The sequence below is a fragment of the Tachypleus tridentatus genome, chromosome 13, assembly GCF_004210375.1.
Source record: "Tachypleus tridentatus isolate NWPU-2018 chromosome 13, ASM421037v1, whole genome shotgun sequence".
NCBI classification, from domain to species: Eukaryota; Metazoa; Arthropoda; class Merostomata; order Xiphosura; family Limulidae; genus Tachypleus; species Tachypleus tridentatus.
The window spans coordinates 273,969,964-273,992,305 of record NC_134837.1 but is presented as its reverse complement, the minus strand read 5'-3'; the positions used below and the strand labels follow the sequence as shown (position 1 = coordinate 273,992,305).

General features: G+C 36.2%; 1 protein-coding gene and 1 pseudogene across 5 annotated transcripts in view; one reads left to right on the top strand and one right to left on the bottom strand.

Moving 5' to 3' along the window:
• LOC143236584 (uncharacterized) overlaps positions 1–9,853 on the bottom strand; it is a 41,653-nt pseudogene extending 31,800 nt beyond the window's left edge. Inside the window, exons 1-2 of the transcript XR_013019590.1 lie at positions 9,758–9,853; positions 9,011–9,043 (exon numbers count right to left, since the gene is read on the bottom strand). The product of XR_013019590.1 is annotated as an uncharacterized LOC143236584 (transcript). The remainder of the gene's footprint in view (positions 1–9,010; positions 9,044–9,757) is intronic.
• Positions 1–22,342, top strand: part of LOC143240180 (organic solute transporter subunit alpha-like) — a 68,309-nt gene that overhangs the window by 3,229 nt on the left and 42,738 nt on the right. For all 4 annotated transcript variants that reach the window (XM_076482231.1, XM_076482230.1, XM_076482233.1 and 1 more), the window contains exon 2: positions 17,487–17,588. In XM_076482231.1, coding sequence (XP_076338346.1) covers positions 17,513–17,588 — 76 coding nt within the window. In that variant the 5' untranslated portion in view covers positions 17,487–17,512. The remainder of the gene's footprint in view (positions 1–17,486; positions 17,589–22,342) is intronic.

Here is a 22,342-nt window from a genome sequence, read left to right as displayed (position 1 = left end):
CTGCCAGACCACTGTCAATAATACACCAATTCTATCTGCTAGATCACTGGCAAAATACACACCAATTCTATCTGCCAGACCACTGGCAATAATACACCAATTCTATCTGCTAGACCACTGGCAATAATACACCAATTCTATCTACCATACCACTGGCACAATACACCAATTCTATCTGCTAGACCACTGGCAATTACACCAATTCTATCTGCTAGACCACTGGCAATAATACACTAATTCTATCTGCCAGACCACTGGCAATAATACACCAATTCTATCTGCTAGGGACCACTGGCAATAATACACCAATTCTATCTGCCAGACCACTGGCAATACACAATCAATTCTATCTACCAGACCACTGACAATAATACACCAATTCTATCTACCAGACCAGTGGCAATAATACACCAATTCCCTCTGCCAGACCACTAGCAATAATACACCAATTCTATCTGCCAGACCACCGGCAATGATACACCAATTCTATCTGCCAGACCACTAGCAATAATACACCAATTCTATCTGCCAGACCACTAGCAATAATACACCAATTCTATCTGCCAGACCACTGACAATAATACACTTTCTATCTGCCAGACCACTGACAATAATACAACCAATTCTATCTACCAGATCACTAGCAATAATACACCGATTCTATCTGCCTGACCAGTGGCAATAATACACCGATTCCCTCTGCCAGACCACTGGCAATAATACACCGATTCTGTCTACCAGATTATTGACAATAATACACTAATTCCCTCTGCCAGACCACTAGCAATAATACACCAATTCTATCTGCTAGACCACTGACAATAATACACCAATTCTATCTGCTAGACCACTGGCAATAATACACCAATTCTATCTGCCAGACCACTGGCAATAATACACCAATTCTATCTGCTAGACCACTGGCAATAATACACCACTCCCTATCTGCCAGACCACTGGCAATGGCAATCTACCAGACCACTGGCAATAATACACCACCTCTATCTACCAGACCACTGGCAATAATACACCACCTCTATCTGCTAGACCACTGGCAATAATACACCAATTCTATCTGCCAGACCACTGGCAATAATACACCAATTCTATCTGCTAGACCACTGGCAATACAATACACCATTCTTATCTACCAGACCACTGGCAATAATACACCCATTATCTGCCAGACCACTGGCAATAATACACCAATTCTATCTGCTGCACCACTGGCAATACACCACTTCTATCTGCTGTGACCACTGGCAATAATACACCAATTCTATCTGCCAGACCACTGGCAATAATACACCAATTCTATCTGCCAGACCACTGGCAATAATACAACCATTCTATCTGCCAGACCACTGGCAATAATACACCAATCTCTATCTGCCAGACCACTGGCAATAATACAAATTACTATCTGCTAGACCACTGGCAATACTACACCAATCCTATCTGCCAGACCACTGGCAATAATACACCAATTCTATCTGCTAGACCACTGGCAATAATACACCAATTCTATCTGCCAGACCACAATGACACCAATTCTATCTGCTAGACCACTGACAATAATACACCAATTCTATCTGATAGACCACTGACAATAATACACCACCTATCTGCCAGACCACTGTCAATAATACACCAATTCTATCTGCTAGATCACTGGCAACCATCACCAACACAGATCTCCACTGGCATCATAATAATACACCAATTCTATCTGCTAGACCACTGGCAATAATACACCAATTCTATCTACCATACCACTGGCAATAATACACCAATTCTATCTGCTAGACCACTGGCAATAATACACCATTCCTATTCTGCTTCTATCAATGCACCATTCTATCTGGACCACTGGCAATAATACACCATTCTATCTGCCAGACCACTGGCAATAATACACCAATTCTATCTGCCAGACCACTGGCAATAATACACCAATTCTACAACTACCCTACTACAGACCACTGACAATAATACACCAATTCTATCTGCCAGACCAGTGGCACATTACACAATTCCTCTGCCAGACCACTGGCAATAATACACCAATTCTATCTGCCAGACCACCGGCAATGATACACCAATTCTATCTGCCAGACCACTAGCAATAATACACCAATTCTATCTGCCAGACCACTAGCAATAATACACCAATTCTATCTGCCAGACCACTGACAATAATACACCAATTCTATCTGCCAGACCACTGACAATAATACACCAATTCTATCTACCAGATCACTAGCAATAATACACCGATTCTATCTGCCTGACCAGTGGCAATAATACACCGATTCCCTCTGCCTGACCAGTGGCACTAATACACCGATTCCCTCTGCCAGACCACTGGCAATAATACACCGATTCTGTCTACCAGACCACTGACAATACACTGCCAGTATTCACCTTCTCTCTGCCAGACCACTAGCAATAATACACCAATTCTATCTGCTAGACCACTGACAATAATACACCAATTCTATCTGCTAGACCACTGGCAATAATACACCAATTCTATCTGCCAGACCACTGGCAATAATACACCAATTCTATCTGCTAGACCACTGGCAATAATACACCAATTCTATCTGCCAGACCACTGGCAATAATACACCAATTCTATCTGCCAGACCACTGGCAATAATACACCAATTCTATCTGCCAGACCACTGGCAATAATACACCAATTCTATCTGCCAGACCACTGGCACAATACACCAATTCTATCTGCTAGACCACTGGCAATAATACACCACCCTTCTATCTACCAGACCACTGGCAATAATACACCAATTCTATCTGCCAGACCACTGGCAATAATACACCAATTCTATCTGCCAGACCACTGGCAATAATACACCAATTCTATCTGCCAGACCACTGGCAATAATACACCAATTCTATCTGCCAGACCACTGGCAATAATACACCAATTCTATCTGCTAGACCACTGGCAATAATACACAATTCTATCTGCCAGACCACTGGCAATAATACACCAATTCTATCTGCCAGACCACTGGCAATAATACACCAATTCTATCTGCCAGACCACTGGCAATAATACACCAATTCTATCTGCTAGACCACTGGCAATAATACACCAATTCTATCTGCCAGACCACTGGCAATAATACACCAATTCTATCTGCCAGACCACTGGCAATAATACACCAATTCTATCTGCCAGACCACTGGCAGTAATACACCAATTCTATCTGCCAGACCACTGGCAATAATACACCAATTTTATCTGCCAGACCACTGGCAATAATACACCAATTCTATATGCCAGACCACTGGCACTAATACACCAATTCTATCTACTAGACCATTGACAATAATACACTAATTTCCTCTGCCAGACCACTGACAATAATACACTAATTCCCTCTGTCAGACCACTGGTAATAATATAACAATTCTATCTGCCACACCACTGGCAATAATACACCAATTCCTTCTACCAGACCACTGGCAATAATACACCACTTAGATGGTTTAAGAGACTAATCAACCATTACACCAAGATCCTTTAATTTCATGACAATCTTAAGGTTATTCCTATCCAAATTGTACTTATAATTCAAATTTTGTTAACCCACATGCAGAATTTTACATTTATCACATAAAATCCATCTGCCATTTATCTGCTCAACTCATTTAAATTATTTAAATCCTTTTGTAAATCAGCATCAACTTCTTGACCTCCAGGAACACTCATGGCCTTAATATCATTTGTAAATTTAAGTAATTTAATGATCATTTCTTTATCTGTGTCATTGATATAAATAAAAAAGAACAGTGGCCCTAAGATTGAGCCCTGAGATACTTGTAATATTAATCCAGTTTCTCTGAACTCCATTTGTAACAACTCTCTGCTTTCTTCCATCCAGCCACTTTTCTATCCAGTTTGGTAACTTATCCCTCACACCTAAAGCCTTTTATGTAGCATCTTCTCAGATACTATCTGAAAATCCAGATATACCAGTATACACCCTCACTCTTATCTACATAAATAGTAACCTTTTTAAATAGTATAAAAAGATCTATAAGGTAAAATTATCCCTTATTGAAACCTTGTTCACTATCCAGTTAATTGCTAAACTTTGTTAAATGACTTTTCAAATCATATTTAATCAGACTTTCCAAAACATTTCCCATAACTGTTGTAAGACTAATAGGTCTATAATTACTAGGACAATTTTATCACCTCTTTGAAAAGAGAAGTGACAATAGCTAACTCACAATGCTCTGGTACCTGTTGTCCACTACTCAAGAACTAACAAAATATAGTAAGTTGTCCACATATCCTGTCTTTAATTTCTGGAACCTTATCATTCTATAAACATTCTAATTTCTTCTTAACAAGCTCAAAATTAAGAAAATTAATTTTTTATCTTGTTTCCAGCTGTAAACTGTAATGGCAGTACAGGCCCCAATTTTTATGTGGTAAAATTTAAAATTATGTAACCCTTACTTAAAAGTAGCTTGAAGTAACAATGTTTAACTATTTAAATAATAAGCATATAGATTTTAAATCTTTGTTGATTATTAAGTGGACTGTATGTTGTACAGTTAATGTTAGCAGAAAATCAAATTGGTACATGAGTTATATAATGTGATTAATAAGTTAACATTGAGTGAGTGGTCATATGTAAATATGCATTAGTCATAAAGCTATGTTTTGTATAGAATTGCTGTCATTATTCACTACACTAAATACAGAACAAAAACCCATAGTTTAGATGTTTTACTTATATGTAGAATGTGTTAAATGTCTTGTATCAGAATTGAAAAATGTATTTTAATGATTCTAAGGTTTGATCAAAACAAAGTAAATTATATCTAATATTTTTTATTATAAGTAAACTATAAGAAATACTGTACTTGGTCAGCAGTTCAATTGTGGTTTAAAAGATTTACTTTGAAAGAGAGAAAATATTACTGTTTTAGTGTTTGTAGGGATTCATAAATATGTTTACATTCCATTTGTGATTTCTTTAAAAGGGTGGTAAGAGAATGAATTGTGTGTACTACATTTAGTTCACTGTGAAACATAAGATTAACAACATATTGTTCAAATATGAGTTAAATTTGATACTAGTTATTACAAATAAAATTAGGACACAGCTAAGACTACTAAAGTAGATGTTAAAATACCGGTTACCTCAAGCCACTTGGTAACTATTAAATCTATGGGCTTATAATTGTATACTTAACACAGTTGTTACTAGCAAAAGTAAAGTGGGAACATGCAACTAAAGCAAATTTAAAAAATTGATACCAGTTATTGCTGATTAAAAATAAATTGAGATTTCTTATAGAGGAATTGGTCTATGGATAAATTGTTAATTAAATACATGTAACTACATGGCAAAAGTTTTATTTTTGTATACAAGCTGCTAAGCCTTTTTTTTTGTTACACATTTTACAATATATTCCCTTCTCATGACATTATAATTTCCATTTTGTCTTCATAGTTTATACATTCTACTATTAATTTTGTTTAATTATAATTTATACTTACTATTAATGTTGTTTAATTATAATTTATACTTCTTACTATTAATTTTGTCTGTGAGAGCCCCAGGGGGCCAGGGTCCACCCTATTTGCTCCCAATATTGCTCACTTTCCTCCTATTGAACCCATTTTAAGACTATATTTTGTCAGTTTTCCTTCATGTTTTCATGGATTGCCTTCTAGGCCTGTACTGCTAAACCTTTATTGTTGTTTTTATTACACATTTCACAGTATATTCTCCTCCTCATGACATTGTTTCATGAAGAACTTTGGTGTTTCTTTTGCAACCTTTGTCCTGTACAGACTTTCTTTTTGACCTTGCTTACTGTAAGGTAGATTTTTTCCTGATTTTCTGTCATTTTCATGTGTTAATCATATTCATTTTAAACCCCCTTCATAGTTTATTAGTTTTGTTTTACCCTACTGACATTCCTACAGTTAATATTTACCTTTTACCTCTTGTGTTCCACTTACATTTATGGATTTTCATTGGATGCTTCCTACTCCTTCCATATATATTGGGGTGTTTGTTATTTTCAACATATTTTTTTCAAATGTGGTTTCTTTGCTTCTAGGGTAGGACACTGCTGTTTGTTTACCATTCATTACTAATGGTGTCTTATGGTCAGTTCTTTTTTTCCACTGGTCCATTTTTGGCTCTACTCCTGCATATTCTCCTTGTATGTATTTGAGGTTGTTTATCTGAGCCTTTACTTTTGGTTTTCCTTTTAATTTTCCTCATTTCCTCCTTATCCTTATGTGTTGGTAGTTGAACATATCCTCCCACAAGATTGGAGTTACTTCTTTCCTCTGGATTGTTTCTCTTCTCTGATGCTTTTCTTTAAAAGAAGCTTCAGGATAATGGTCTCCAGTCTAAAGGTCTTATTCCTTTCACACTTGGATATGTCTGTAAGTCCAGGATGGTTTAATTCATGATTTTATTCTTCTCCAGTTTGACTAACCCTGTTTCATTTTGACAGTGACTTATATCACCCACCAAGGGAACACTTCTCTTCTTCCTTTTGAACTTGCACACTTAATATATATCTACTGAAGAGTTGTGTTACAAGTGCTTTGTCCTTGTTGCTTATATATCCTTTTGGGGAGTTTCCTTTTGAAGAATGCTTCTCTTTTTCCCTCACACTGGTCCCTCCATCCATTCAATGTGGAATTCTAGCTACTTATGTGAGTAGAGGTAATGTACCATATTGGAAGTTCTAATTTTTCTGTACTGAAAATGTATTTATGATAGGTATCTATCTTATTCTCCCACTCCACTGAAAAGTGCTGTTTCCAATTTCTGCCAACACATGAAGTGATAGTTCAGTAGATTGAATAAAGGGAGTCACATGAATCAAGAAAGTATGTTGCACTCTTTTTGATGGAGTGTTGTTGCATGATAATTTGCATACAAGATGCATTGGAAATAGTCAGTTCCAGATGGGTGGGAGTTTCAGGGTTGTGGTGTATACAAAATATTTTTCTTTCATATAGAAGCAGCACTTAACAAGAATATCTATCAGAAATACATTTTCAGCATGTAAAGTAATAATGTTTTCTTCATTTGTTTTTAAATTCCAAACTCTGAATGAACTTAGTATTAATTTGAAGTTCAATGTATTGAATATGGAAGTTTCTATTACAGTCAACAACATTACTGGCACAACTTTCCAGAACTAAGAATTGACTATTTGCAGAGGAGGTACAGGTCTTAATTTGTAGGTAGCTAGATTCATATGAGTGGCTAGAAAATTCTTCTCATTTTCAGTCTGATGATCTTTCTCAAGAAGAATACAATAAAAGAGAAGAGAGTTTGGACACTTTTGTTTTTCTTGCACATTCTTATTCTGGTCAGTCACAATCTATGAATACAATCAAAGAGAAGAGAGTTTGGACACTTTTGTTTTGCACATTCTTATTTTGGTCAGTCACAATCTATGCCTTTTCAGGAGATTTTGCCTTCTGCTCCTTTTTTTTTTACAGCTTGTTAATCAGTTATGTAATATTATTTTACCAATTTCTATTTTCTGTGTTGCCTCTCCTATCTTATTGGGTATAATTCTTTCTTCTGAATTGTTTTTCCCCTTCACTCAACATTAGGGTTCAAACTCAAAGATTTTCAGACCAACTTCAGTAAGGTGTTGGTATGTCCTGTTCTCCTCACTTGTTAGATCAACGTGCTTTGAAGTCCATTACTTTTGAATTCCATATCTGAATTCTTAACAACTAGATTCTCTACTCCCCTTTGAGGTTGAAATCTGGGAGCAACTGTTCATTTTAATCAGAATCAGTAGTCAAGGATATGCCTTTCCATCTCTATCTTTTTATGTTAACTTTCTTCCCTCCAAATACTTTTACAGGCTTTTCATCACTCACTTGAATTTTTTTTATGAACTCATGTCCCTCCCATGCTCCATCACTACTCATTTATTAGCCTTTGCCTTTTCCATTAATACCTGGCTCATGTGCTGTTGGGACTTGTGGAGAAAGATGCATTACTTGTGTCTGTGGGGTGTATTTTCCTATTCAGCCCTGCAGAATCTGTCAACCCCTTCCTGTGCAATATTATATTGATATATTGGGGTCATCCTGATTCCTTGAAATCCAGGATTGATGTGGCTAGATTACATTCTTACTTGTCTTCTTTGGCCTCATGTTTATCTCATCCTCTCTATATCTTCTTCCTCACTCAAGTCCTTAGCTTTCTCCCAGTGCTCCCAAACCTATCTTAATTATCCAGCACCTGGGCTTACCAATGCCAATATCATAGGTGACACTACAAAGGCTTCCAGACCTGTAAGGGTCAGATTATTACACTTTTCTCCTTTGTGGCATCATTTCATGGCAGATCCAAAGTTCTATCAGGAGGTTTTGCCTTCAGTTCCAATCCTGCCTTCTTCTTTCCCATTCCCATATTTCCTTCCAACCCCCACAGGATCCCACACCTCTCACTTTTCTATAACCAATGCTGTATATAACCTACTTTGCAAAGGGACTATTGAATGAGTGTTGTCAATACAACCAGGGTTTCATTCCTATCTTTTCATGGCTCATAAAAAGATGGGAGATTGGAGACCATTCAGAACCCCCTTGCTTCACTATGGAGTCTTATCTCTCATTTCAGTGGATGTTTTCTCCAGGATTCTGGAGGACCAAATTCGATATTATGGACACCTGTCTTCACATTCTTATTGTTCCCTAGTCATGTGATTATCTTGCTTGGTGGTTAAATAGGTACTAGATCACAGTGGGGGTGAGTTAGTTATGCTGTCTCCACTTCATCTGGATTTACATCTGTTTACAGACATATCTTTAGAGGATTAAGGTGCTTAACCCAACTTTTGAGAGATTTCCAGTCTCTGATAGGTTGAGGAGTCTTCTTTCCATATAAATATTCTCAAATTTTTGGTGGTTCATTCATTGAGCTTTGTCCCACTTCCTTCCTCTCATGAAGAGGAGGGTGATTACCTGCTCTTCACAACTTGGACTCTCACAGCAGATCTAAAAAGAAGAATACAGGCCATGGAAATAGGTTACTACAGAAATATCTTGGACATCTCATATAAAGATCATGTTATGAACAAAGAGGCCCACAATAAGATCCAACAAGCTGTCAGGCCATATTGAAATCTCCTGACCACTGTCGAAAATGTAAACTGAGGTGGTGTGGTCACATCTCATGATCATATAGCTTAGCAAAGAACATGAGAGGGAAAAGGGAAGGAGGCAGACTGAAGAAGTAGAAAGACAACATTCAGGAGTGACAAAGCCTGGAGTTTGTAATTATAGTACACTTTAATTCCATCGTGGTCACTTACATCACTAAGCAAAAGGGCTCCCAATACAAGTCTTTGTGCTATCAGACTCTGGATCTCTCTTACTGAGCCCACATGGTGGTTTTAACTTGCCATGTTCCTGGCATCCTGAATTTGTTTGTGGATTGTTCATCTTGATGTGGCAGGATTTTTCCCTCAGAGTGGTATCTTGTATCTCAAAATGGCTGTTATGAGTATTAATACTGTTATTAATAAGGAGAGAACAACGTTTCAACCTCCCTAGGCCATCTCCAGGTTAAGAAAGAGAGAATTCACATTTTTATTTCAGTGGGTTTCTCATCATCAATAGTGATTTCTTGATCTACAGTTATTTTAGTGGGTGTGCTCTTTGCTGGAGTCTTCTCATATTGGTGCTTTTGACCCCACTGGAGCAACAAACCTTTTTCTTTTTAACCTCCCATTCTGCACCCACTAGCTCAGAAAGTGAATAGGTTGAATCAAAATAAGCGAAATCACCTCTATGCTTAACCCCCATTTTGAATCCTCTCCAGAGTTCATGTATATTTTTCATGCTAGCTCTGTTTTAACTAATGCAACTGTGGTTCTAGCTGTTTTAACCTTTTCTTGTCCAACCTATCCTATCTTTATCTCAGTCTGTTCTGTTAATCTCAGTTGGACATCATTCATCAATTTGTCTCTCCTCTCCATCTTCCTGCATAGCTTTTGTCATGTCTTTCATCTTAGCCCAGGAACTGACACCACATAGTGCAGATCCATAAGACCTTCTTTCTTTACTATAGCCAGAAGTCTACTTTTTGCTTTTGAGATCTTTGATGTGGTTTCCATTCTTTCTAGCATTTTGTTCCTCATCTTTCTCAGTTCTTCACCTAACTGTTATACAAAGGCTTATCCATTTTGACTGTTTAGCTATTTGGTAGCCTTGTCAAACACTCTTTATTTTTCCAACTTTCATAAAGTTTTATCTATTTTTGTTGTTGTTTTCCTCTTTTTATCACTCCCTTTGGGTTTTGTGACCTCCACGTTCCATTGAAGTAGCTGATGGAGATCTTATTGTGATCTTTTATGCCCTTTTTCATCCTCCTTTTGAACCTTTGTCTGTGTATTCCATTTATCAATTTTCATGAAAAACATATTTCCACTGCCCACAAAGTTTATCTGCCTTTCACATCCATTTCCTTACCTTCCATCTCCTGCCTGTACTCCAATTCTGATCAAGTTAACTTCTTTGTCCAGTGTACTCCATATGGTGTTATGTTGTATGTATGCCTCCTTTTGGGGTTCTTCTTACCAACTATTCCTTCTCTAGAATCCACTTCTTTCCCAGGATTTAATCCCTGTTGCACTAACTGGTTGGTTTTGTCAACTTGTTAAGCTGGCATATTTTGACTTATTCATGGAATGTCATTGTCTCTGTAACATTTCTTCTCATTAAAATCACCATATCTCTGGTGTCTTGCCTTTGCTAACCTCTAGAAAATATAATTCATGCCACAATGTGGACTGTTTGCAATGCCTTCTGTGCTCATTATCTGTACAATCTGGCTACATCCTCCTCAGGGGATCATGATCTTTCTTCCATGGCAATTCTACACTGGAGCCATTGATTAGGGCAAGTCTTATCACATCATTTATATTTTCCTTTTAGAGACTCTTTTTTCATCTCTGCTGATGGGATCCAACTCTGTGGTGGGTGTAGACTGGTTAGGTATGCTGTATTTTAAGTCCACACTTTACTGTTAGTGTCATAACATTTATTGTAGAGAGGGGTTGTTTCACAAGACCATAGGTGGCTTGCCCAGTGGTGTATATGTATATATATGTGTGTGTGTGTGTGTGTGTGTGTGTGTGTGTGTTTCTCAATACCCATCAGTTTTACTCCCTCCTCAGTAAGGGGATCTCCCAGGATAGGTTCTGTTCTTTCAGTTTACCTCCTCTGAGATGTAAACATCCATCCATGTGTTTGCTGTGCATGGTGACTCATGAAGGGGAGGAGAAGATCCTGGTGGTTGAGGGGTCCAACCCTAACACACCACTTTTGCCTTGAATTCCTGTAGACGGGCAGCCTTGTGGTGGCCCTCCTAGGTTCAGTTGGCTGGTCCACTTGGGCTAGGGTCAACCAAGTATCAGTGTTGGATATTCTCAGCAGGTGTTGTGAACATGGTATCTGATGCTGGTATTTGACTATAGGGCTATACAAAACCCTGGTGTTTCTGCAGTGTCATTGTTTAGTATTGTGGAGCTCCATGGTGGGTGGGGTCAGTGAACTCTGAAATGTAGGTTCTTTATTATGGATACTCCTTTTTCTGACAAAATGAATAAAAATGAAGAAAATTGAAAAAAAAACACAGATCATTGGAAAACGACCACACATGAACAACTGTTGTACAGTCAATATTACAGCCAGATTCTGCACCTCGATTTCTGATTATCCATTCCTTATCTGAGAAATCCTTGGGGCATATGTCTCCAATTTTCATTCAGAGGGATTAGAGAGACTTAGTGGCTCCCCAAAGTCAGTAAAGAAGTTGTGCTCTGGAGACATTTTGGTAGAAACATCTTCACCACAACATACCAAATTCCTCTTGAAATCAAAGCCCATTGGAGATATATACCCATTGAGGTTACTTCTCATGTAACTTTGAATTCTTCCAGAGGAGTTATAATTGAGAAAGATTTTAGAGAACATTCCTGAGTTGGAAATCCTAGCTGATTTTACCAGCCAATGTGTTAGTGCAATGTGCCAAATATTCATTTGTAAAGATGGAATATTGACCCTACCAGTGTTCTGATATTAATGTTAACATCACCACGTGCTCCTGCCACAGTCAAAGCAGGTTATCTGAACTGCAAGGTACGACCTATATTCCTAACCCTCTCAGATGTTTCCAGTGTCAGCAGTTTGGTTACTCAAAAACATGTCATGGTTCTTTTAAATGTGCTCGTTGTGGTGGTAAAGACCACAATACTTACAAGTGCAACCTGGAACCATACTGTTAACTATAGTTGCCCACACCCCTCTTACTCTATTTCTTGCTCTAAATGGATAGAAGAGAAAGAGGTGTGACACTTAAAGGCGGTTAATAATATCACCTACCCAGAGTCTAAGAAATTATTGTCCTCAACTCCATCTCGGACATATGCATCTCACTCAGTGTGAGTGCAGACAGATCTTTCTGTGCCTCCAACAGTGTCATTTGCAAAACATCTTAATCTTGCTCTCTCTGAGTCTACTTCCATCTTTCACTTCCTTCAGGTTCAAGTGTTTTCTTGGGCCCATCCTCTTCTATGGCCTTGAGAAATAAATCGACCATTCATTCATGCCCTCAGTCATTGGAATCTTTGTCCATGGACAGAGACCTGCCTACTTGACCCAGGGCAGGATCCATGGAGGTTGATAGATCTTTGTCCAATAAAGAAAAAAATATGGTTACAAACAGATCTCTTCACCACCTTCTCCACATAAATAATAACAGCCACTCTGATCCAGTGGAACTGTCGAGGTTTTTGATCAAATATAGATGACATTAAGGATTTGATTTATTCTTACCATCTCGTGTGCCTCTCTTTACAGGAAACATTTCTGAAACCTGCTGATACAGTCGCCCTTTGGTAATCTTCCTCGTAGAGAAATGACAGGTCGTGTAATGGACGAGTACATGGTGGGGTAGCATTGCTGGTTGATCAGCATGTGCCAATCTTGTCTTTGCCACTTGATACACCCTTGGAGGCTGTAGCCATCAGTATTTCCTTGAGTTTTACCATCACTATTGGTCTGATGAATCAGACTTTGGTGCTCTCATTGAACACTTGCTGTCTCTCTTTTTCATTCAGGGGGACTTTAATGGACATCTTCTCCTCTGGGGAAGTGCTGATATTGATAGAAAGGTTCACTTCGTAGAGCATATGCTCTCTGATCACAACTAGTCTTTTCAGTACTAGTTCTTCTAGTTATTTTCATGCACCTAGTCAGTCCTTTACCACTATTGATCTCTCAGTTTGCTCCCCCTTCACTATTCTCCCACTTTTCATGGAGGGCTGACAATAACCCATGAAGCAGTAATCATTTTCCTATAATTTTGAGAGAGACTGGCCACGTTCAATGACATCTGATCCACGTGACCCGGTGGAACTGGATCAAGCAAACTGGTCCTCTTTCATTGCTCTCTCAGAACTTGATCCTGTCATTGTGTGTAAGCAATCAGTAGATGACTGTCTGCAGCAGTAGCTGACTGTATTGTTCCGGCAACTGCTCAGTGTATTCCTAAAATAGCAGATCAGACATCAAAGCCAGAAGGCATCTTGGATTAAATACACCTCTAGCATTTCTTCTACCACCAGTTTCAAAGTCATATGGGACAAAATTGAAAAGGTTAGTGGCCAGTATCCTTCTGCCCCTTTTTTAATCTTGTTCTCTGATGGCCAGGAAGTTGCTGATTCCAAGAACATTGCTAATAGTCTCAGCAAAAGCTTTTCTCATGCATCTTATGCTTCTGCTTCATCCCTCATCTCAGCTATCTAAATACAGACAGAATGACTGCCTCTTTCCTTTTGGGTTGATCATCTCTTTGACTATAATAACTCCCTTACACTGGTGGAACTTAAACTTGCTCTTTTTTGGTCTGGAAGTACATCATTTGGGCCTAATAATATTCATTATGAGATGTTACGCCATCTCTCTTTTCCTTCTCTTGCTATTCTGATAGTTTTAACTGGATCTAGCAGGAGAATGTTTTATCCTGATGCCTTGTGCCATGCTATTTTACTCCCTTTTACAAAACCTGGGAAGGATCCTAAAATTATTTTGAACTACCGTCCAATTGCTTTGATGAGCTGTCTCTGTAACATCTTAGAGAGGATTGTTAATGCTTGTCTTGTTTGGTTCCTCGAATCAAATAACCTCCTCTCACCCCCTCAATGTGGGTTCTGAATACAGTGCTCCACCATGCACCACCTGATTCGAGTTGAAACATCAATCAGGGAAGCCTTTCTCAAGCAATGGCATCTTGTTTCTGTATTTTTTTGCCTTGAGAAAGCTTATGATACAATGTGGAGGTATGGTATCTTGTGAGACCTCCACTCATATAGGTTGCTTGGAAATTTACCGATTTTTATTAAACATTTTTTAATGAATTGACGATTCCATGTCTGTGTGGGTTTGACACTTTCCCATTATTTCCACAGGAACTTGGAGTCCCTTAGGACTGTGTCTTGAGTGGCACACCTTTCATTATAATGATTGATGCTATCAGTGGATAACTACCACCTACAGTTGCAAACGGTCTTGTTGTCCAAGACTTCCACATCATGTGTCAGTCATCAAATATGAGGTATATAGAGTGGCAGCTATAAACTCCCCACAATCATTTACTGAAGTGGACTACAGCAAACACTTTCAATCTTTCTCTCTCCAAAACTGTTTGCATGCACTTTTGCTGTCAATGGGGTATTCACCCTGATCCTGAACTCTGTATTGGTGAAGTTGTGCTTCCTGTGGTCCATGAGGCAAAGTTCTTGGAGCGTATATTTGACCATAAGCTCACCTTTATTCCACACATTAAGCAGCTATGTGTCAAGTGTACAAGGGCACTGAACATCCACTGTGTTATCTCTTTCACCTCTTGGGGGGGAGGATCAATGTTACATGCTAAAACTCTTTTGTGCCCTTATTCAGTCAAAACTAGGCTATAGGTCTCTGACCTGTGGTTCTGTCAGGACTTTGGCCTTGAAAATATTGTACCTGTTCACCATCAGAGGCTTTCTGCACTTCTCCAGTCCAGAGTTTGTGCACAGAGTCCCATGAACCCCCCTCTATACTTTTGTCATTTGCAACTGTCTTTAATGTATGCTTCAAAACTTTGATCTTTATCACAGCATCCCTCATAGGGTTGTGTTTTTCTTCCTCAGTGGGCCATAGTTTTTCATAATAGACAGTCTGCTATTGTTTCTTCTAGCCTTTGTATCCAGGTGCAGTTGGATGAATCGGGTCTATCTTTGGATGACATAATGGTATCTACAGATCAGCCCATCCCACACTGGCTAATTACTATCCCCAAATGTGACCTTTCTTTCAGTCATTTGAAGAAGACAGATACTTCTGATTGGAAGTAGCACCTTCTGTTTGCTGAACATCTTTTGAACCATCCTTCCATTCCCATTTATACAGATGGTTCAAAATCAAATGATTCTGTGGGCTCTGCCATTGTTTGCCGTGATTTGGTTGTTGCACCAAGAATCCCCTCTACAGTTTCTGTGTTCACTGTTGAATTGTACAGCATTTCTCTTGCCCTAGATCACATAGAAACTATGCAGTACATGAACTGTACTATTTATATTGATTCACGTAGCTCTTTGTTAGCCCTGGAATCGCTTCACTTCAGTTCTCATCTTATTCTCACCAATATTCAGAACTGACTGACCCATTTCCTTTAACATCTACTTTTATCCAGTTCTTCTGGATATCAGACTATGTTGGTATTCATGGGAACGAGCTCGCTGACACCTCAGCTAAGTCTTTCTGCTCTGGCACTATTACTGCTGTGCCTGTTCCACACATGGACTATGGTCCTGTATTCAAGCCTCAGCTCCATGCCAGTTGGCAGTCAACTGGAGTGAGCAATGTTAAAATGAGCTTTTCCAAATAAAAACCCTTTATTTGACTTTGGCCATCTTGTTTCTGTAAGAATTAGAAAGAGGAAGTTGTTCTGACTTGACTACACATTGGTCACAGTTTTATAACTCGTTTTCTTTTATCCCTGACTGATGCATCAATGTGTTGTCTGTATGACACTCAGGTCACAATAAGCCACATTTTACTGTCTTGCTGTCATTACGACTCTCAATGACGGCACCATTTTAAACATATTTTGTCCCAAGGTTTACCCATAACATTGGATAGTCATCGGCAATGGTGACACTGTCGACCTTACAAATGGTTTTAGTTTTTTTTTTAAGGCCATTGACCTTTTAAACACTATATAAGTTTTTAATTCATAAATTAGACCTTTTCTTAATTTGATTCCTTTTAGAAGTACAACTAGTTTGATATGAAATTAGAAAATGGCCATAATGTTTGAACTTACCCATTAGTCATCCTGGCAAGTTATAATAATTAACATTATGCCACAGAAAGCCTTTTAAAGCTTTTAAACAAATTGAATTACAATTGTGCATATCCTTTTTGTAATAAGTGTAAAGAGTATATCTGTTCTAGAACTAGTTCAGTGTTTCAGTTTGTCCTGTAGCACACACTTTCATTCTTGATGGTTGCTTTCCTCTTGGTTTCAATGTCGTGCGCCTGCATTAACCCCTTCATCTTTGCATGGCAAGATTCTAGCTTTGTGTGAGAAGAGGTAAGACCATATCTAAAGTTTACATTTTCATGCACTGAAAATGTATTGACTTCTGATGAAGTAGTTGCATGCAGGTGTGCTGTGTACAATGTACTACTTGAAGAAATTCCATGCACTTTTAAAGTAACTCCAGTTAAAGGTTTAATACAAGTGTCCATTTTATCTCTACATAGTTTTAGTGCATAGTTGTATTATTATGCAAAGTGATCAGAGTTCTAGTATTCATTAACTGTAGAACAATGTATGTATTTTCATCTTTAGTTCTTTTATTGTAGCTAAGATTAAGGAATACTTGAAAATAAAGTAAACTTTAAGTTTTGATTGACAGACCAGTTTTAGTCTAATTTTGATATAAATTTGAACTGATTTGAATGCAGTTTAGTACTAAATGTGTACAATATTAACTTTTGTACTTATTGTTTTAATAGGAAGTACCAATTTTATAATAACCTGATCAAACTAACAATTGCTAACTTTTGTGAAATTTGTTTTATTTAATGTTGACAAAGATTTAAAAGTTTGAATTCTAAACAGTGATAACATCATATGTACATATTTTGGAATATATGTATTGCAATAATATTGAACTTCTGTAAACACATTTTTGCACAGTTAGTGTGCATTATATATTAGTTACTTATATTTTTGTTCACAACTATACATGATTAGTAATTGACTTATGTGTTCTTAAACCGTATTCTGATGATTTTTGTGTTTACATTGTATTTTAACACATTATTAATGTACAGTGCTTTTAGTATGAAACGTAACATTTATTTACCAATGTTCTTGTTTCAGATTATGTAATTCTGAGACTAATCAGAATGAGAGTCAGTACAATGAATTGTTCAGAACTTCTAGATATGAACTACATTCCTACTGTATGGGAAGTCTTTGATGGTAAGCTAGTACATTTAGCATGTTTTACAAACATCTCAACATTTGCTTCAAAATTATGAAGTATTTGTGTTATGCTGTGTATGTGTGTGTGTATATATATAATTGTTAGAATAATTTAAGAATGTTTTATGATATCACACCATCATAAGTTAAAATAAACTATTCCCATTTTATATTTAAGTTAAATTGTATAATTAATTTATCTTTACCATTTCATCATCATAGTGCAATTTGTGTGTCACAGTAGAGTAGATAATTATTAAATTTTTTATGTATGGTTAACTTTGTATGGGGGAAGGGGGTATAGGAATGTATAAACTACAACTTGTACAGAGTGCTGTTCAACATTATGTATTTGATGTCAATTATTAACTATGTTTTACCTAACACTGTTTATTTGGCAACAGTTTATAGTAGATGAAAGTAAATACCAAATACAATGTACAGAGATAGTGAGTAAAACTGTAAATATGCATTTTGAAGGCTATAGATGTTATTCATATACAATATGCAAATCTGTAGATATGCATTTCAACGACTTTATAGGTTATGTAAGTACAATATCACAATAGTAGCTCTTAATCGGGATAATAAGGAATTTCACAAAACCCTAACAAAATGTTCAAGTAAAACTGCCCTAATTAGTGAAGATTCAGTTCAAACAACACTTTAAAACCATTACTATTGTCTGCTAATGCTGTGAACATATAGAAAAGTATGCATGGTAGACTTATATGGGAAGAAAAATCTGCTGAGCAGAGGCTATTTGTAATTAATATTGTTATTCTTGTAAGCATACAACAAAAACAGTAGGTTGCACCCAAATATTTTGTAGAATCTAATAATACTGTCTGAATATCACAGAGCATTAATGGATTTTCACTAAAATTAATATAGAAGTTCATTTGGTCCATATGGGGGTGTAGAAATTTTCAGTTTTGTTTCATTATGGGCATTTTTGCATTTCTTACCAATACATTGCCACCCGTTGATCAATCTTTACCAAAATCTGACATTAAGATTTGTTGGGTCCATGCAGTAGTACTTGCAATTTTTTTTTTCCAGTTTCATATTTTGTGTTTTGCAGTTTTATGATCATTTCTTACAATTACATATAAGGAAAGCAACTTTCATGTCATAATCTTTCCATTACTCATGATTTTGCATAACTTCTATGCATGGGCAGGGTATCCCAGCTGATACCAAACAAGGTATTATAAAAATCACAAGGGGTATTGAAAGCCAATTTGTTTCTTATATATTTTGGTTAAGCCAAAAAACATCCTTATTATAGTGAAATGGTGCTAATGTTATCTTTTGAAACTAGCTTTCTTATATCTGGTACTGCTTTAAAAAAACCTTAAGTATAAGATGAAACAGGATTTACAAGCCAATAATAAAACAACATTAGATGGCTGTAACATACAGATGCTCAGTGCTTTGAATACAATCAGTTGTTTTCATGAGCCAACCCCTAAATTATGTAAAGGTGTGGAAAAAACAAACAAAAAACTACACATAATGCTAAATTTTATTACACATGCTCAATGAATAATTATCATAAAAAGCACAAGGTTTGTTAAAAGTGATGTTTTATATATATGTATGATTTGAAAAAGCTTTCTAATGGTAACATTTTGAATTTGCTCAGTGAAGGTTGTTTCATTTCAGGCATATATTTGCTCATTGCTATGCATTATTGGCTGCATTGGCTTCCAGAATGGCTTTGGATTTCTCATTTACAAACTTTTAGTCTATAACTCCATCTTTTGACCAATTTGAGATTGAATTACAGTTTTGGAGTCAAGGTCAAATCCTTTTGATTGAATTATTTGATCTTTCACAAGTTCTTGTACATTAATTTACTATAATTATACCTAAAAGAATTTCAATTGCAATAGCTGTTGAGGATTTCCTCTTGTGTATAGAGAATGTAGTTACATAAAAATTATAAATACTCCAACCACAGCATAACATTTAACATCTTGAACTAATGGGATCAAGTGGTCAATAGTAACAGTAAATCATCATGAACTGCCATGTCAAGTAATCCATTACTTATATTTGAGCATTAAAATAAGCCAGCAGACAACAGAAATAAAAAATTGGGGAGTTAAAAACCTGCAAATGTAGATGATAATAAAAGAAGTAAGGAGACAAGGCTGGAGATGCATTACTTACTCCAACTTTGGAGATGCATTACTTACTCCAACTTATTTTGGCTCTATACTACAACATTTAATAAAGTAATGGATTGTGGTTTGAGTAAGTAATATCTTCAGCATTGTCTCCTTACTTTGTTTTATTTGTAGGTTTTAAAATTCCAAATTTATTTACTTATCTTGTGTAAACTATGATGGATGTAAGTATCTTCATTCATTACATGAATATTGCTTTCTGTCTCACTTCATCAGAGTTTGAGTCAGACTGGCATCAGCAACTGATAAGACATAATTTGAATACATATGTTCATGAATCAACTGATGTGTGTGTGTGTGAGTACTGTACATTTAAAACTTTTAAATACACATAGTAAATTCAGAATTATAGCCAGTATTCCTTTTCCAGTATTGAATTGATCATTTGAACCAATCCTTTGCACATGGGTATTATAGAAAACTCTCTAAGATGGCAGTCTTTATGGGTTAAAAGTTTAGTGCTATATGTTAATCTATAGGTTAAAGGTTCAGTGCTATGTGGCAGTTTTTATGGGTTAAAAATTTAGCACTACATGGCAGTTTTATAGGTTAAAATTTAGTGCTATGTGGTAGACCTTATGGGTTAAAAGTTCAGTGCTCTCTGGTTGTCTTTATGTAACATGCACATACACACACAAATACATACAATTCATTTCTTGTAAGTTATTGTCACTATCAGTGAAGTCTAGTTTCTGTTAGGCCAACAAACCTTTGAATGTAAAATCAGTTAGAAAGTTCCATGTTAATTTTAGAAAATTCCCAACAGGTATGAACTGTAGGAGCTGTAAGTTTATCTCTAAGGTAGGTAGTTAATGTAACACCTTAATGTTTTGTAATATAATTTTGACTATACATATACCTAACTTGAATATTCTGTAATAATGATTCTTCAGAATTACATAAGTCAAATTAAATTCTCCAAATATTAATGATTTTTCTATGTAATATATAATCATATTGTGATTGTCGATTAAATGCAATACAAATGTGTCATATCCACGTTAGTTTTATTTCTCAAGTGTTCAGTGAAAGATGAAACTACAGGTGATTGATCACTTAATAATTCTGAGATCCACAGAAACAGTAAAATATTCATACCTGATTAGTAATAAACATAATTAAAATTTAGTTATTTTTATTTTGTTTGTGATCATAACTACCTAATTTTTCATTATGAAGAATGGAAAAATTTGGAAATCTTGACTTTTCTTTGTTTGATAATTGTAATCACCATCTGTATGATGTAATTAACAGTCAGGGGAGTCTGATATTGGAATCTTTGTGATACTTTTAATTAAAAGATAGAATTTTACTCATTATTTCAAAAGAAAAAATATTCTGTGTGTTTGCATTGATATTAAATGTTACTTTTCTTTGTGATGACAAGAAACCCACTTGAAGTAAAAATGTATCTCGGAATGGCTGGTATGGGTATTAACACTTTTACTAATAAACTAGAGAATAATGTTTTGACCTTTTTGGTTCATCTCCAAGTTAACAAAGAGAGAGTTTCCAACTGATTGTTGCTGGGCACATGTCTTAGTGATGAGAGTATAAATGGGTACAGGATTGTATGGGGCATTTCAGTTTGGTGTTAGATTATTAATTAGTATAGGTATAAAAGTGTTCATTTATATTGGTTTAATTTTGGTTTGAGTTGTTTTATAAGAAGTGTTTCTTTAATTTTGCATTTGTTTATATTTGTTTCCCTACTTAGTGTCTGGGTGTTGTCTATGGTTATATTGTGTTTCTTTGATACGCGGTATTGAAAAACATGTGAAAGTGTTTACTGTGTTCTGAATACTTAGGTATTGATTTACATGTTTCTCTTGTTTTCTTAGCACTGGAAGACTGATTCATGCTTTCCTGTTATTGGTCTTAAAATTGAGGACATTGGCTCATTGTTCCTGTTGTCTGTTATATCACTGGCAGATGCTGATCCATGTTTTCCTGTAGTCTGTCTCAACTTATGGAAGTACTGATATTTTTATGTTGTTTGTTGTAACACTTGTAGATACTGATTTGTGTGTCCTGTTTAAACCTTTTGAGATATTGATGTGTTTTTTTTTTGCCTGTCTTAACACTAGGAGCTACTGATATTTCCCTGTTGTTTGTTGTAACACTTGTACAAACTAATTTATGTTTCCTATGTAAGCATTTTGAGATACTGATGTTTTCTTGTTTGTCATAACACTTGTAGATACTGATTCATGTTTCCTGTTCAAACATTTTGAAATACCGATGTTTTCTTGTTGTTTGTCATAACACTTGTAGATACTGATTCATGTTTCCTGTTCAAACATTTTTAAATACTGATGTTTTCTTGTTGTTTGTCTTAACACTTGTAGATACTGATTCATGTTTCCTGTTCAAACATTTTTAAATACTGATGTTTTCTTGTTTGTCTTAACACTTGTAGATACTGATTCATGTTTCCTGTTCAAACATTTTTAAATACTGATGTTTTCTTGTTTGTCTTAACACTTGTAGATACTGATTCATGTTTCCTGTTCAAACATTTTTAAATACTGATGTTTTCTTGTTGTTTGTCTTAAC